General features: G+C 43.2%; 1 protein-coding gene across 1 annotated transcript in view; it reads left to right on the plus strand.

Moving 5' to 3' along the window:
• Window positions 1–18,015, plus strand: part of TMEM241 (transmembrane protein 241) — a 149,414-nt gene that overhangs the window by 42,466 nt on the left and 88,933 nt on the right. The window contains exon 5 of the mRNA XM_008060775.2: window positions 13,310–13,387. Coding sequence (XP_008058966.1) covers window positions 13,310–13,387 — 78 coding nt within the window. The remainder of the gene's footprint in view (window positions 1–13,309; window positions 13,388–18,015) is intronic.

Raw genomic sequence — 18,015 nt, forward strand, 5'->3', positions numbered from 1 at the left:
AGAAAAGGAAAATGAAAAAACTTCAGCGTGTCAAAGGACACTATCAACAAAGTAAAAAGGCAACCCACAGAATGGGAGAAAATATAGGTCAATCACTTAACTTTATAAGGATTAATATGTAGACTACACAGAGAACTCATAAAACTCAACAATAAGAAATCAAGTAACCTAATTGAAAAATGGGCAAAGGTCTTGAGTAGACATTTCTTCATAGATGATATATAAAGGCCAATAAACCCATGAAAAGCCACTCACCATCAGTAGTCATCAGGAAAAGACAAATCAAAACTATTTGAGATACCACTTCATACCCGTTAGGATGGCTATTATCAAAAAGACAGAAAATAACAGTGTCAGTAAGGATGTAGGGGAAATTGGCACTCTTGTGCACTGCTCAATGTCAATGTCAATGGTGTGCCTGGCATGGAAAACTGTATGATGCTTCCTCAAAAGATTAAAAGTCAAATTATTATATGATCCAGCAATTCTACTTCTGGGTGTATGCCCAAAAGAATTAAAAGCAGGGACATGGGGAGATATTTTTGCACCCAGGTTCATTTAACTATTATTCACAGTAGCCAAAAGGTGAAAGCAACCCAAGTGTCCATGGACAGATGAACAGATAAAGTGTGGTGAACACCTGCCAGGGAATGTTATTCAACCCTCCTACCAAGGAAGGAAATCCTGTCATGTGCCACAACATGGATTAAGCTTGAGATCATTGTTTGAAGTTAAATAAACCAGTCACAAAAAGACGAATACTGTTTGATTCCACTTATATGAGGTACTTAGTCAAATTCATAGACAGAAAGTAGAGTGGGGGAGGGGAGAAGGGGCAGTTAGTGTTTAATTAGCAAAGAATTTCAGTTATGCAGAATGAGATGAGTTCTGGAGATAGATGGTGGTGATGGCTGTACAACAGTATGAATGCACTTAATGTCACTGTATTGTACATTGAAAAATGGTTAACATGGTACATTTTGTGTCTATTTTCCCACAATAAAAAAAAATAACCAAACCTTGAATTCCAGTAGAAATTTTCTTGAGGATTATATGAAAAGGAGGGGATGAGAATGTATTCTTACTTTCTCACACTGAGCTCCTTTGAGGCACTGTGGGGTATGCAAATTTAGTTTAGCTGAACTCAGTTACATGCACTTGGGTAAAAGTGTGAGAAAAGCAGTAATTCACTGCAAGTCTACCCACCATCCCAGCTGTGTGTTGATGCAAAGCTGGAGGGCTGATGTTGCCCTTTGGCCTTTTTTTTTTTTTTTTTTTGAGTTTGAGCCTCATTCTGTCGCCCAGACTAGAATGGAGTATCACTCTCATGGCTACCGCAGCCTCAACCTACTGGGCACAGGGAATCCTTCGGCCTCCGCCTTCCAAGTAGCTAGAACCACCGATGCATGCCACCACGCCTGGCTAATTTTTTAAAAATTTGTTATAGAGGTGAAGTCTTGCTAAGTTGCCCAGAGTGATCTCAAACCTCTGGGCTCAGGTAATCTTCTCGCCTCCACCTTTCACCACCTTGATTACAGGCGTGAGCCATTGCACCTGGCCCCTTCGGCCTTTTCTTATTCCTGGGCATCTCTTTTAGGATTAACATTTTGCAAGCCATGTGGTGGCCCATGCCTATAATCCCAGCACTTTGGAAGGCTGAGGCAAGAGGATTGCCTGAGCCCATGGATTCAAGACCAACCTGGGCAACATGCCGAGACCTCGTCTCTACAATAAAATTAAAAAATTATCTGGGCGTGGTGGTGCATGCCTGTAATTCCAGCTACTTGGAAGGCTAAGGGAGAAGGATCGCCTGAGCCCAGCAGGTCGAGACTGTGGTGGCTGTGAGCAGTGTGTCACAGCACTCCAGCCTGGGCAACAGAATGAGACTCTGACTCAGAAAAAAAAAAAATTTTTTTCTTGCTAAACTCAAGGAGTTCTTGGTACTGTAAGATGTGTGTTTTGCATACAAGGCCCCTGTACACTGTCGGTGACCAGCACTGACCAAGGGTGGGTTAGGACCCGCACCAGAGAATCTGGACAGCGAGAAGACCACTCGGAGGCAGTTCTTCTGGGAACAGTCTGATCAGGACTGGAGCCGATTTTATTCAAACCTTTTCCAACTTATATACCATTTTCTATACCCTCCAGCAATGTGATAATCACTCACTGGGGGCGTACAAGTTCCATGCTTTACAAACTATGCATCACAAGACCACCACGAGATCTGCAATTTCCAAGCAAACAATTCAAATTCCGTGATGCCTGCCGTGCTTACATTAAGGTCACAGGTGCACAATTTCAATACAAATCGTTCAAAGTGTTTTCCATAATGTTCAATGAATCATTCATATTATACTCTTTGCTCTATACCCTGATTAATACAAAAAACTTTTCTAAGTTAACTCTAGGTTCAATCCAAGTTCACTGATTCCCAATATTTTTAACAATTAATATTATCAACTTAACACTATACTATAATCTATAAGTTTAGTTAAATTACTTAACTGTCAGTTATACTATTAACTTATTATGATTTAATGTAATGCCTTATAACTCAGTTAAAACTTATTCTTAAACTACCAAACTTTACTATAATTCATATGTTTCATATGTCTAAACTTTAATTTTTATATGATCTAGTTATTGGACTTTAATACTATGCTATATCCTATTAAGCTAATACTTTATCGTTAATTCTTTTATACATCGTATAGTAACTATTACACTTGAATAATGTAGCAAAAGGAATCAAAACAGCAAGCATAGATTTACGCAGCTATGAGTGTATATGTATATATTTTATCCCAACAAGTCTACTCTAAAAATCAAATAGTAGCTGTCACACTCTTGAACAAGGAAATGCAGGTTTGCCAAGATGGCGGCCATGGGCTGAAGCAGACAGAGTTTCGGTAATTAACGAAACAAAAGAAAACGTTCTACCTGGCTAGGGGCAGGGCAACAAAACTATCATGGTAATTTAGTTTCTAATCTTAGCCCTAGGGGAAACAGCTTTCGGGAACAAGAACTGACTACCCAGTCTACCAGGAAATAGAAGTTAAAAAATATCTAGAAAGAAGCAAAACTTAGAAAGACAGAGAAACAATTCCGCCATGCACCTTCCATCAAGTGTACTGAGATTCACTTATAAGTTTTACTGCCATGTATGCACACTGGTCACCAATCACACGCCAATATCATAGGCACAACTGATATCCTATGTCAGAGGCGATCTTCCAGATGGGCCTTTACAGGCCTCAGCCATGTAGCTATAGATGTTGGCTCCCAACAGTACACAAGTTAGTTACTTTATGTGATGCGCAAATTAAGGACAGAGGTGGTCTCCTACCCTGTAGTGGAGATTGGGAAAGAGGACAGTCTGGTCCACTGCCCTCAAGGAGTTTGCCATCTAATGGCAGAATAGTAAGATTAATGTAAATAAATATTTACATTTATCTCATGCAAATCAGTTTATGAATAGTTATTCATTTGGAGACAGAGTCTCACTGTGCTGTCCTCACTGGAGCCTTGAGCTACCTCCTGGGCTCAAGTGATCCCCTGGCCTCAGCCTCCTGAGTAGTTGGGACTATAGGTGTGTACCGCCATGCCCGGCTTATTTTTTAAATTTTTGTAGAGATGGAGTCTCACTATGTTGCCCAGTCTGGTCTCAAACTCCTGTACTCAAGCAATCCTTGTGTCTCAGCCTTCCAAAGCACTGGTACTAAAGGTGTGAGCCACTGTGCCCAGCTGATTTACGAATATTCTTTTATATGTGCACATATGCATATTCAAATACTTCACTATCTTCCAAAAAGGCCATGTGGTAGCTTCTAACAATAATTATGATTAAAAGAAGATAAACACTTTTATGAAGTAAAATTTAAAAGAAATCTAGGTAAAGGGTAATAGAAGTAGAATTAGATAAACCACAGAGAAATTTAGCACCTAGATTTTTTTTTTTTTTTTTGAGTTGGAGTCTCACTCCGTCGCCCAGGCGGAGTGCAGTGGCATACTCACGGCCACCTCAGCGTCGACCTCCTGTGCTCAGGTGATCCTTCCGCCTCAGCCTTCCAAGTAGCTGGAATTACAGGCACGCGCTACCATGCCTGGCTAATTTGTCGATTTATTGTAGAGGTGAGGTCTCGCGAAGTTGCCCAGGCTGGTCTTGAATCTATGGGCTCAGGCAATCTTCTCACCTCGGCCTCCCAAAGTCCTGGGATTACAGACTTGAGCCACCACACCTGGACTGCATTTCAGAACATAATTATAGTTGGGCTATGAATTCAGCTCTCAGCTTTCTGCAGCCAAATAAAAATGTTACAAGACTCTCAGTGCTTGTAAGATAAGAGCAGAACCATTGCTGAAGAAAAGGAGAGCTCATCCTTGCTCTCGGGTCTGAGGGGAAGTTTTCCTGTATCCCTATGAAGGGTAGACTGGGCAGCTCAATGGGCTGATCTTCAATAATGTCCTTGTTATGTAACCAGGAGCAAACTCAGCCACTTGCCATCCAAGGCCAAACATAAGAGATGGTGGAAGGAATGTGATTATATTCCAGAAGCTGTCAAATGGGGAAATGGCCAGGCTCATGCCTCAAACAGACCATTTCAACTTCTGGACTGCATGTAGAGGTTTTAAAAGGGAAACTGGCCCAGCATGGTGACTCACATCTATAATCCCAGCACTTTGGGAGGCTGAGGCGAGAGGATTGCCTGAGCTCAGGGATTTGAGACCAGCCTGGGCAACTTGGTGAGACCTCGTCTCTACCATAAATCAAAAAATTAGCCAGGTACGCACCTGTGGTTCGTTGTGGCTTGCTCCTGTGGTTCCAGCTACTTGGAAGTCTGAGGCGGAGGGATTGCCTGAGCCTCACAGGTCAAGGCTGCGATAGCCATGATTATGCCATTGCATTCCAGTCTTTTTTGAGACTCCAACTCAAAAAACAACAACCAAAAAACTAAATAAATAAATAAAAAGGGAAATTGGGTACAGGGAGCATGTGGGAATGACAGTGGCTGTTGGTCTATGTGACTTGTTCTGATGGCTGTCTTGAATCTGGGCTGATGCTATCTGAAAGCATCATGTCATTCCCACATGATCCCTGTAGCCAATTTCCCTATTTATTTATTTATTTAAATTTATTTATTTATTTTGTTTCCTTGTTTTTTGAATCAAAGTCTCAAAGGCTAGAGCGCAGTGGAATTATCATGGCTACGGCAGTCTTGACCTGCTGTACTCAGAAAAAGAACACTTTTAAAAAGTATTTTTAAATGAGGTCCTCGTTTACAACTACAGACACAACGGTCACCTGATGTCTAGGATTCTTAGTGCCTTTGGGGGCCTATTTACATGGTGTGGCTTGGTAACAGCAGTTATCTAAGAATGAAAAACACTGGTCTCTGGTTATCTGGCTCCATTCAGGGCTCAGACTACTCTTAGACAATGCTTTAGGAACGTTATTTCTCGCATGCCCAATTTTGATAAAAATTTTATCAAAATTGGGCAGCCAGCGGTTCAAAGTTACTTTCTTTGGCAAGGACCTGGAATGCAGTTATTCTGTAATTGCTGATTAGGGACACACCTACGCATTTAAAAATCACCCAAAGAGAAAGGTAGGATTGATATCCTTTTACAAAAATTAAGAAGCTGGCCCAGGATTTGTGCTTGAATAAGGGAACCATTCATACCTCTGCAGAGTGACCCAAGGCCGCACCTATGGGCAGGGCCAGGGATTTCCATAGAGAACCCTTATAAGTCAGTTCCTACACCTGAACAAATAACAACCAGTCTTCCAAAATTCCACTCTGGGGAGCATAGGAATAATAAAATATTTCCAAGTAATAATTACCAATTTCTCTTCATAGCCAGAGAAAAGTTTCTGTGGTACATGGAAGAAATGTTGGATTTTAATTTGATAAACTCTAAGAATAAATTCGATACAAATTATGCCCCTAAGAATTAACTGAATTGCCCTGCAATATGGTTTAATTTGGTCAATTTCATTTGGTAGACTTGTATCAAAAATGATGATGTGAACTTTATGGTAGTTGATGTTGGACCATTTTTCCTGATGAAAGATGGTAGAATCTTTTGTTGTTGAGACCTTTCCTAGAGTCTTTTTATTTTTTTATTTTTTTTGAGTCAGAGTCTCACTCTGTTGCCCAGGCTGAAGTGCAGTGGCACTCTCATGGCCACTGCAGCCTTGACCAGCTGGGCTCAGGCAATCCTTCTGCCTCAACCTTCCAAGTAGCTGGAATGACAAGGCTCATGCTACCACGCCTGGCTGGTTTTTAAATTTACTGTAGGGTTGAGGTCTTGCCAGTTGCCCAGACTGGTCTCGAACCCCTGGACTCAGGCAGTCCTCTCGCCCCAGCCTCCCAAACTGCTGGGATTACAGGTGTGGGCCACTGCACCTGGCTCATTTCTAGAGTTTTGGCAGTGTAGAAGAACATAATTTATTATTCTGCTTCTCTTTAGTAGCAAGCAAATATCTAGATCATCCAAAAGTGGTTTTGAATGAAGAATCAAGTTGAAAAAGAGAACCAGAGCATATATCTGTTTTCTCATCTGTATAATGGGAAAGTTAATAGTATCAGTAGTATCTATCTAAAATGGGGTAACTCTAAATCTGAGAGGGCTTGCACACAATGTTTACCTTTTCCAAAGAAGTTACCCAGAGGTCCAGCAGGGAAAGACATTGATTTATTAATATTAAAACTTACAAGCCAGGCATGCTGGCTTATACCTGTAATCCCAGCACTTGGGGAGGCAGAGGTGAGAGGACTGCCTGAACCCAGGGGTTTGAGACAGCCTGGGCAACTTGGCAAGACCTTGTCTCTATAATACACCAAAAAATTAGCCAGGCATGGTGGCGCATGCGCCTGTGATTCCAGCTACTTGGAAGGCTGAGGCAGAAGGATTGCCTGAACCCAGCAGTTCAAGGCTGCAGTGACTGTGAGCATGCCACTTCACTCCAGCCTGACTGACAGAGAGACTTGGACACTGTGCCGATTCTCGGTGAAGAATTCGTGCCTTAGGGCAGTATAGCAAGCAGTTTTAGAATCAAAGTATACAAACTAATCATTCAGATTTCTATATGGTGTGTACAATTACATTGACTGAGCGTGACGACTACATTGTTTTCAGCTTTGCTTGGCCACCTGCAACTCATGACTCATTACTGGGAATATGTACACGCTTCAGAGACCAGGCTTGGCCAAAGGCTGCTCTCTGAGGGAGGGGGCAGTAAGAAACCAGGTATAGGGGGAAACAGTCTTTATCAGTACAATACCCCACACTATCTCATAGAGTTATTGTGAAGTTTAAATATGTAAAAGCTGTTGACGAAAGATACCAAACTCTGTAAGATATTTAAGATGGTGTATTCTGAGCCAAATGGGAGTGACCTTAGGCCTGTGATTCTGGTCCCCAGGAGGTCCTGAAAACATGTGCCTGCTGCGGTTGAAATGTAGCTTGCTTATTTACACTTTAGGAGGACTGAAGTTACAAGAAATCATAAATCAATACATTTATATTGGTTTGGTTCAGAAAGGTGGGATATCTCTAAGTGGGGGCTTGCAGGTTATAGGTGGATTCAAAGATTTCCTGACTGGCAATTAATTAGCAAGAGTAATCTAAGGAATCATGAAAGCAGTCGAAGAAATGGGCAGTTTGGGGAGGAATAAGGGAGTTTCTTGATACGTAGATAAAGCTTTATAGGTGACAGCCTTCAGCAAGAATAGGTGTCTTTTAAAAACTTTTTTTTTTCATTTTAAAGATAGGTACAGTTCAGGGTTAGGTATACAAATGGTCATTGTATAGGTAAAATTTGGGCCTCACTTTGGTCCCCGCTTCACCTGGTTTGAGGTCAGGTACCCTTGTTGATGAAGTGTGCCCTCCTCTTCCCTTCCCTGGCTGTTTCCCACAACTACCAATTACTTTCTTATACTATTATGATAATTGTTCAGGGTCTGCTTATGAGTGAGAACATATAATACTCAGTTCTTTGTTTCTGTGATAACCACTCAGTATGATAGACTCTAAATCCATCCAAGTTGCTGTGAAGTCCATATGTTTGTCCTTTATGGCTGTGTAATAGTTAATTGTGTATATGTACCACTTTTAAAAATCCAGTCCACTTTTGATGGGCAGCACAGTTGATTCCATGTTTTTGCTATTGTGAGAATGCTATTGCATTCTGCAATAAACATGTGTGTGCAGATGTCTTTTTAATAGAGTGATTTGAGTTTCTCCAGGTATAGTCCCAGGAGGGGGATTGCTGGGTCATATGGAAGGTCGAATTTTAGATCTCTTAGGAATTCCCACATTGTTTTCCACAGAGGTTGTACTAGTTTATACTCCCACCAACGGTGTAGAAGTGATCCCCTTTCCCTGCATCTTCTCCAGTACCTGTTGTTTTTAGAGTTATTGATGATGGCCATCCTGACTGGAGTTAGGTTGTATCTCAGTGTGGTTTTAATTTGCATTTCTTTGATGATTAGTGAAGCTGAGCATTTTTTTAAATGTATCTGTTGGCTGCTCAGAATTGGTAAGTGTCTTAAAAGGTGCCTGGAGTCCCCAAAAGTTAGCTTTAAAGGATCATAAGATACTTTGATTTTCCTTTTTTATCCATTATATGATGTTATGCCAGAGTCAGATTGGAAAGTAAACCACATGATATAGTTAATTTAAAAACAAACAGACAGACAAAACAAAAAAACGAACTATCTTTCCAGGTCCCTTAGTTAGGAATTTGGCAAGGTAAAGAGAAAAGGTCAGAGTTTAGTCCTCAAAGCTATTAATGCAATGTCTGGCATGTAGTAGGCACTCAATAGGTCTTAGCTACTATTATTGCTCTTATCATTTTTCAGCATTTTTGTTTGATATAACAAAAGTAAGTTCTGGTGAACTTGACTCTGTAAAGATAATAAAGGGCAAATTTCCTAAAAGAAGGGCATCTTCTGAACTGATTGAGCATAGTTCAGACTGGGACCTGGACAGAGTTAGAGGCCAAGATCAGTAATTAAAGTTGCAGACTGTCTTGTTTTTGATAGATCTCTGTCTACATGAGCCGATAGAGTGTAGCTGTTCAATTGTAGAATAATGGTCTCTAAAACTTGCTTAGCTTCTCAGTAGAAAAAATGGAGAAATTTAAATTTAAAACTCATTACATTAGAGTAGAAGATAGCTCTTTTACAAAGGCATAGGTTTTACTCTTAGTTCATTCATTTTAGTTCTTGCCAGTTTTGTTACTGAATAAACAGACTGCCAGGATTTGGAACATACCGATCATTTTGAACTTTGGACAGTTGGAGGTCCAGGAAGTTTTCACTGGAGATTGATATAATTTGGGTGTCGTAACATCGAGACTAAGAGTGTGGGCTTTGCAGTTCTACAGGCCTGGATTGGAGTCATGACTCTGTCCTTGAACTAGGTGAATCATTGAGCAATTTGCCTGATTTCTCTAAGCCTCAGTTTCCTTGTCTATAAAATCAGGATAGTAAATAGCATCTACTGGTAGATATGCTGGGAGAAGGCTTAAATAAGAGAATGCAAATAAAATAAGTAGCACTGTGCTTACCACACTGTTGGTAGCTATTATTGGAGTACTTTAAAATCACTTCTGCGTGTATAAATAGATCCTTTCCCAGAATCTGATTGGACTAGGGCCTGGAAAGATTGACAAAACTGTCCATAGGTTGCAAAATTGAGAAAATGAAGCTTCCTTGAGGTCTAGAGTTAGGGTCTAGAGTTCTCTGATCTCATTCCTAAATCTGATCTCATTACTGATTTTATAGCCAAAGAGGCAAAAAACCATTTTTAAAATGTCTTAACTTGATAAGATCCAGACCACCCTTCCATAGTCACTTCCATTTGCCATGCGATTAACTTGCCCAAAATTGTTTTTGTCATCCTTTAAGCTAAGAACTAGAAGGCCAGGGTCTAGGATTGCCAGACATGAGCCTCATGGATAAAGCCAGCTTTTAAAAATACATATATAAACTGGGCACAGTGGCTCCGTCCTGTAATCCTAGCACTTTGGGAGGCCTAGGCAAGAGGATTGCCTGAGCTCAGGGGTTCGGACCAACCTGGGCAACTTGTTGAGACCTCATCTCTACAATAAATTAAAAAAATAAGCTGGGTGTCGTAGTGTGTACCTGTGGTTCCTGCTACTTGGAAGTCTGAGGCAGAAGGATCGCCCCAGCAGGTCGAGGCTGTGGTGGCCATAAGCGTGCCACTATACTCTAGCCTGGGCGACAGAGTGAGACTCTGTCTCAAAAAAAAAAAAAAAAAGACATATATAATCTCTTTATTAATCTTAAGGGACATAATAATAACTTACAATCTAAAATTTTAAGAGGAGTAAAAAGAAGCACAAAAGATAAATGAGAAATAGAAAATTTTTAAAAATTTGATTAAAAAAAGAAAAACAATTCAAGTTGAAAGGCAAAGTAAAAGTAGAAAATGTTTTTTAAAAGGCAAGAAAAATATAAGGCCAGAACTCAAAAAGAAATGAAACAGTGCAAGTTAGAACAGAATACTAAAACAGAGCAGAGCTATATAAAACGACAGAAGTTTTAAAAACAAGGTAAAAATATATTCTCCATAAGGTATAGACAGAATTTATCTGAAAGTAGGCGAGAAGCATAATTTTGAAGCGAGTCTGTTAAACTGGAACAATTCAACCAGGTTGATCCTTGGCAGAGGCTGCTAAGGATGGGGCCACCAGTTAATGATATTGACAACCTTTAGCCAGTGAGCCACTCATCAAGGTCCTTTACCCACAGTGTTTTGTTTTTGTTTTTGAGACAAGGTCTCATTCTGTCACCCAGGCTAGAGTGCAGTGACACAATTATGGTTCACTGCAGCCTCATCCTCCTGGGTTTAGGTGATCCTTCAGACTGTAAATATCTGGGACTACAGGCATGTGCCACCATGCCTGGCTAATTTTGTTGTTGTTGTTGTTGTTGCAGAAATGAAGTCTTACTATGTTGCCTAGGATAGTCTCAAAATCCTGGGCTCAATCAGTCCTCCTACCTTGGCCTCCCTGTATACTGGGATAACAGGCATGAGCCACTGTGCCCTGCCTATCTACAGTATTTTGGTCCAGGTTATAGAAATTGTAATCTCTGCACTGCAGGAGAAGAAGCAAAAATTTGGATGTGTACCTAGCCCCACTAGCAGGCAGTGGAGCTGGATTCTGAAGCCCAGACTGACCAAAACCCATGCTTTTATTATTAATTTTTTCCTGCCTTCCAGGAAGCAAAATCATCATCAACAACAAAGATGATATCAGAATCTCTTACCCCTTCATCATTCCCCCACACCTTGTCAAGATTACCTATCCAGTTAAGAGAGAACACCATTCTCAACAAACAGCCCAGCAATAGGGAACGTGCAGTGGGTACCTGTGTATCCTAATAACCCACGGGAGTGTCACATTTTTGGTATTTTCTCCTACCAGTTTGTGTGTGTGTGTGTGCCCGTGCGTGCAAAGTCAAATTAATTTGTCTATGGCTTCTGTAACAAATTACCAATACTTGGGTGACTTAAAACAACAGAAATGTTTTCCCTCACCAATCTGGAGGCCAGAAGTCTGAAATTGGTATCATCAGGCCAAAATCAAGGAGTCAGTAGGACTGTGCTCCCTCCTGAGGTTGGGGGTGGAGGGCTGTTCTTTGACTCTTTCAACTTCCGTGGCCACTGCATTCCTTGGCTTGTGGCAGCCATCACTCCAATCTCTGCTTCTGTGGTCACATTGCCCCTCCTCTGTGTGTGTTAAATCTTTGCACGCCTCTTTTTTTCTTTATTTCAATAGCTTTAGGGGTTATACATAGTTTTCCATTACATGGTTGCATTGTATCATGTCTGCACCCTTCTTATGAAGATATATGTGATTGCATTTAAAGCCTACCGGATAATCTCCCTATCTCAAGATCCTCGATTTACTCACATTTGCAAAGGCCCTTTTTTTATTTTTTTTTTTGCCATGTAAGGTAACTGTTAGGTTGGTGTGCTGGTGCCATGGGAAAGATGCAAAGAATTTCACTAAGAGTAGGTCAGAGAAAGTTTATTTAGAAAGTAGATCAGGGAAAAGGGATGGATTCTCCTCTCCAAGACTAGAGAGAGGTCCAGACTCTTAAGGAATGCTTGGCAGCATATCCTTGAGGTTGAAAGCTTTTAAAGCTTCCCTTGTAGTAGGAACAGGTAAGCATTCTTAGGTGAGATAACATAAACGCTGTTGCCACGGGATGGGGTAGTGGGCTGTGTCACCTTGGTCATGAAGGGCTGATCATGATAGATTCGGTCAGCTTGGCCCTTTGTGGCTGGAAGACAAATACTTTGTAATTAGTACAAAGCATGCTTGAGGGGTTACAAGACAATTATCAGTAATTATCTCTGGGAAACTAGTTTTGTTTTAATGATTATAAGGTGGGTTGAAGTAAGCTGCTAAAAAAGCATGTCAAAGTTAAGCAATGTTAAAATGGCTGTCACTCTCACTAAAGTTACTCCATTTTGGCTTTTCACCCTTTTGGTAACATTCTCAGGTTCGAGGGATTAGGCTGTGGATATCTTTTGGGGAACCATTTTCAGCCTATGGCTAGACTTTTGCAGCCATCTCTGCCTCCTGTTCTCTACCCTATACCCTGACTTCCTTTAAATATGCAGATCATGCCACAGTTCGTTTTAAAGCTCTTCAGAGGTTCCTGGGGCCCTCAGGACCATCCTGATTTTCTGATATGGCCCATGAATGTCCCTCCACCTTCCTGTCCCCACTTTTTCTTTCCTCCTTATGTTCTATCCATGCCTCACTTTCTCCAGTTCCTTGGAGGAACTGAGTTTGCTTTCACCCCTGGGCCTTTGCGCTCCCCTGCCAGCAGCATGTGCCCACTTCCTCGCTTTTGTTTGGGTCACGTGAGTTCATCATTCAGTGTTCATTTAGACTTCACTTCCTCCAGGAAGGCTTGCTTTCCTTGTGCTGAGTGAGGAATACCTCACCTTGACGAGGCAGACCCCTATCACATGTCTGCTTTGTTCATGGGATGTGACCCCTGCATCCAGCACGGTGCCTGACTCACTGGAGACTTAATACATGTGGATGAGAATGCCCTCAGGAGGGTCACCGTTACACCCCTACCAAGAGTAATCCTATGCCAAAGAACACTAATCCATGTAGAAGAGGCTTTGCTGGAGAGATTATACATGTGGATGCCAGAAGTTCCCACAGATTTTTATTTTTAAGCAAAAATCAAGAACCATGTGATTATGAGATCAAAGAAAATATTTTCATGCTTCTTATTCTGTTTTCTTTCAGGCCATTCCTGTGTTTCTCACTTTGCATAATGTAGCTGAAGTTATCATCTGCGGGTACCAGAAGTGTTTTCGGAAAGAGGTAAATGATCATGCAAAATGCTAGCTTTACTTCCCTTGCTTTAAAATTTCAAAGAAGCACTTATCTTTTTATGGCCCAAATTAGTGCCTGCCTTTTCCTGCCATCAGTTTCCAGGCAGGACTGCCTGACAGTGGTCACTGATTTCAAGGAACACAGTTTTCGCTTTGCAGCAGTTCACCAGATGTGCCTGGGAATGCTTATTTTTTTTTGTTGTTGTGGTGGTTGTTTTTTAAGTCAGAGTCTCACTTTGTCACCCAGGCTGGAGTGCATTGGCACAATTACAGCTCACCACAGCCTCTACCTTTCTACCTAAGCCTCTTGAGTAGTTGGAACTATAGGCATGCACCACCAAACCTGGCTATTTAAAAAAATTTTTTTTGAAGGGATGAGGTTTCACTATGTTGCCCAGGCTGGTTTGAACACCTGGGCTCGAGCAGTCCTCCCATCTCTGCCCCCCAAAGTGCTGGAATTACAGGCGTAAGCCATCATGCCAGCTAAAAATGCTTGTTGATGTGAATGGAGCCCAACTCCAGGCCAGAGCTGACCCAGACCCTTGGGAGAGGAGCTTGCTATGGGCCTGGTGGAGAAGCTAATCTCAGCACCACAGGAAAGGGCAGGCAGATTTTCACATAGGGAGTCATAGCACCAGCCCACCTTGGAGAACTTTTCATTCCAATCCCAGCTCTACCTCATATCAGCCAGAACAAGCTCCATCACCCTCTGTCTCCATCTGTGAAAGGCAATAATAATAATAACAACACCCACTCAGAGGGCTGTTGGGAAGATACAGCAACTACAGTGTGACATGCTTCTAGCCATTTCCGGCACACAGTAGGTGCTCTGCACGTCAGCTCTGATTAGTAATATTTTTAGTGGTGCTTTTTTTTTTTTTTTTGAGTCAGAGTCTCACTCTGTCGCCCAGACCTGGAGTGCAGTGGCTGCAGCCTCGACCTGCTGGGCTCTGGCAATCCTTCCGCCTCAGCCTTCCAAGTAGCTGGAACTACAGGCGCGCACTACCACCCCCGGCTCATTTTTTTAAAAAATTTATTGTAGAGATGAGGTCTCGCTAAGTTGCCCAGGAAGGTCTCGAACCCGCGAACTCAGGCAATCCACTCATCTCAGCTTCCCAAAGGCACGGGATTATAGGCTGAACCACCGAGCCCAGCGTAGTGGTGCTTTTAATTTGGTCCCTTTCAGGAGTTCCTCTTCTCTAACATCTGCCCATCTGGTTTCCTATCAATTTTTGGAACTTTTAAACTACAGAGAGGCTAGCTGACCACCTAGGGCCATGTGCTTCTTCCAGGCTTGCAGGGGAGAGAGGTGTCCTTTCCAGGAGTCGAGGCTGTGGCCACAACTGTGTTCCCTCTGTCTCCCCATGGCTCCTCGGAGGCAGCTCTGTCAGTCACCCCTTCTCCCTTGCCGGGTGAGCCTCACTGCTGGCTTATTTTCTCTGAGCCCACAAATCTACTTGGTGTTAGTGCCCTGAGGAGATAGCGGGCTCTGGAAGATTCGCATTTGCCCAACTGTGGAATGGTGTGTTTACGAAACCAACTCGCACACAGGAAAATCTCAGGCTCCTTTGCCTGTGCATTCCCCAACTCTGCCTCACCTTATTCTTCCCTTTCCCAGCCATGGGTCCCAGACATGGCTGGGGGTGGTGTTGTCCATGCCCTCTTGTCCTCATACCCGCCATTCCCGTGAGATAGCTCTGGCTGAAGTCACTAGTGGCTTCATCTCTTTGACTCTTTAAAATGGTTCATCGCCTGCTCCCTCCCTTGGAATCCTTTGGTCCTTTTGGCCTCCGTGCCCCCTCCTTGCCTGACTGTCTTCCTTTTCTTTTTCTTTCCTTTTCTTCACCCGTCCTTCTCCTTTTCCCTTGTCTTCCTCTTCAGGGTCCCTCAGGACTGTGTCTGGGGAACCTTTGTCCTCACGCCACACGCTTTCTGGACAATCTCAGCACACCCATGGAGCCAGCCACCTTCTGCTCATGGGTGACTCCCAGATCCCCGTCTCTCTCCCCCGAGCTCAGATTTCCCATCGAGTCTCCCTGCCGGCTGTCCTCTGGCGCTCCCAGGGCATCTGAAATGGACCTGATCTGTGTTCCCAAACCTGCTCCTCACTTTGTAATCCCAATCCTGTTCACACATCACCTGAGTTGGAAACCTAGGGGTCCCCTGGGACTCCCCAGTCACCCCTCCCCCGACATCCAGTCTATTACTGAATCTATCCCCTCTTTCAATCCTGTGGTTGCTGTCCCTCAAGTTCAGGTCTGCATTTTTGTTCTCGGGGGTGCCCATCTGGGAGCCAAGGAAGGGAGCCTGATCCCCTGAGCCTTCCAGGCAGCCATAGAGGGCCTGGAATGAGCAGCCCTGGGCTTAGAAGAATGTCATTTTCTGTTTGGCCAGCCCCATGGCAAAGACTGGGAGGCAGAGGCCTCTCAGCACTTTTGGCTGATCTCTGTGCAACCGGAGGGGTCTCTGACTCCTCAGAGAGGATGGGCACCTTTCTGTGACATTTTACTTACCACACAATCATGCAATTTCCTTATTTCATCAGTTCTAACATGTGCTTCTTTTTTCCAAATTTGAATCTATTTAAAATGGGGAGGGTCTGGGTGCAGTGGCTCATGTCTGTAATCCCAGTCCTTTGGCAGGCAGAGGCGGGTGGAGTTCGAGACCACCTTGGGCAACATAGTGAAACCTCATCTCTATAAAAAAAAATGAATATAAAAAAAATCAGCCAGGTGTAGTGGTGTGCACCTGTAGTCCCAGTAACTAGGGCTGCTGAGGTGGAAGAATCACCTGAGCCTAGGAGATTGAGGCTGCTGTGAGCGATGATTGTCGTGATCATGCCACTGTATTCCAGCCTGGGTGACAATGAGACACGGACCATAAAATTGATAGGGGGGAGGGTCTTATAATCAGTGATGTGTCCTGGTGTCATTGTTTTCTTTCTTTTCTTTCTTTTTTTTGTGTTGGAGTCTCACTCTGTCACCCAGGCTGGAGTGCAGTGGCATACTCACAGCCACTGCAGCCTCGACCGGCTGGGCCTAGGTGATCCTTCCACCTCAGTCTTCCAAGTAGCTGGAACTACAGGCATGTGCTACCACGCCCGGCTTATTTTTTGATTTATTGTAGAGACGAGGTCTCACCAAGTTGCCCAGGCTGGTCTCAAACCTCCGGGCTTAGGCAGTCCTCTCTCCTCGGCCTCCCAAAGTGCTGAGTTTACAGGCTGAGCCACCAAGCCCAGCCTTCTTTCTTTATGGTACATAAAATAAGGGGAGGTTTTACCATGAGCGGTGTCAGGTTCAGTGTGATATTGGCATCCCCTACCCCCCATGTCTCTGGCCTGCTTCCTGTGAGCCTCTAATGGCAGGGACCACATGGCGCCATGGCACTCTCATCATAGCCCTGGGCTCAGCCCTCAGAACTCGGGCTTATCTATGGAGTCACTCACTCCTGGTCATGCAGCTTCAGGTTCGGAAACTCCCCGAGAGCAATTCAGCCCTAGAAGCCCGACTTGTGCCACTTGAATTTCAAAAATGCTTCCTATTCACAAAAGGGGATACTTTCTTATGAATTCAGAAATGAAGATTTACCTGGTCTAGGGATCGAGACCGAGGCATCTCCAATAGGGTTTTGCTTCCTGATGGGCAAGTTGGATCCTACAGATGAGGGTGAGTGTAGGTCTTGGGACTGGCAGGTCCTCCAGGGATACCTCTACCTAACAGGGGACCCTGCTCTGCTCTAGAGGGCTGATGTCTGGCTGAGAGGACCTCTCTTTGTAAATAAGTAGATGAATACTGTAAGATTTTGAATCTTCAAGTCCATTTCATCACCCACTCAAAACAACATTCTTGTCAGGGAAAATTTTAAAAAATGAGTGGGCAATATTGTTTTTCAGGTATTTTTTTAAAAACCCTTTATTTCTTTTATAAATGTAATAAGGTGTAAGAAGTTGTAAAAAATACAGAGGGGGGGAAAAAACCCAGACATCAACTGTTACCAATTCCCTGAGAACACCGCTCTATTCTTGCTGATTTTTTTCTGTCTACATGTATATAGGTGTATATCTAAATGATCAAATCTACCATTTTCCAGTGAACAATTTGTTAATTTTCCTCTTTCATGTCATCTCTCCACATTGGATGAAGTGTGTGTTGGCTGGTCCCTAGGTGTAGACCTGCAGGTGGTTTCTAGCAGTTCACTGTTAAAGTCTGGTCTGTGATGAAGATTGCTGTGATGTGTTCTTTTTTTCTTTTTTTTAGTTGGAATCTCACTCTGTCACCCAGGCTGGAGTCCAGTGGCATACTCAGCCACTCCAGTGTCGACCTGCTGGGCTTCGGCGATCCTTCCGCCTCAGCCTTCCAAGTAGCTGGAACTACAGGTGCACACTACCATGCCTAGCTAATTTTTGATTTATTGTAGAGACTAGGTCTCACCCAGTTGCCCAGGCTGGTCTTGAACCCACAGTCTTAGGCAATCCACTTGCCTCGGCCTCCCAAAGTGCTGGAATTACATGCTGAGCTACCGAGCCCAGCCTTGTGATGTGTTGTTGACAAAACTTGCATCTCTGACAATACAGCCGAGAACCATGTCATGAGGAACACAGTTGCACCCTACAGACTG

Source organism: Carlito syrichta, unplaced genomic scaffold (genome assembly GCF_000164805.1).
Source record: "Carlito syrichta isolate Samal-C Ts95f unplaced genomic scaffold, Tarsius_syrichta-2.0.1 Scaffold304726, whole genome shotgun sequence".
Lineage (NCBI taxonomy): Eukaryota > Metazoa > Chordata > Mammalia > Primates > Tarsiidae > Carlito > Carlito syrichta.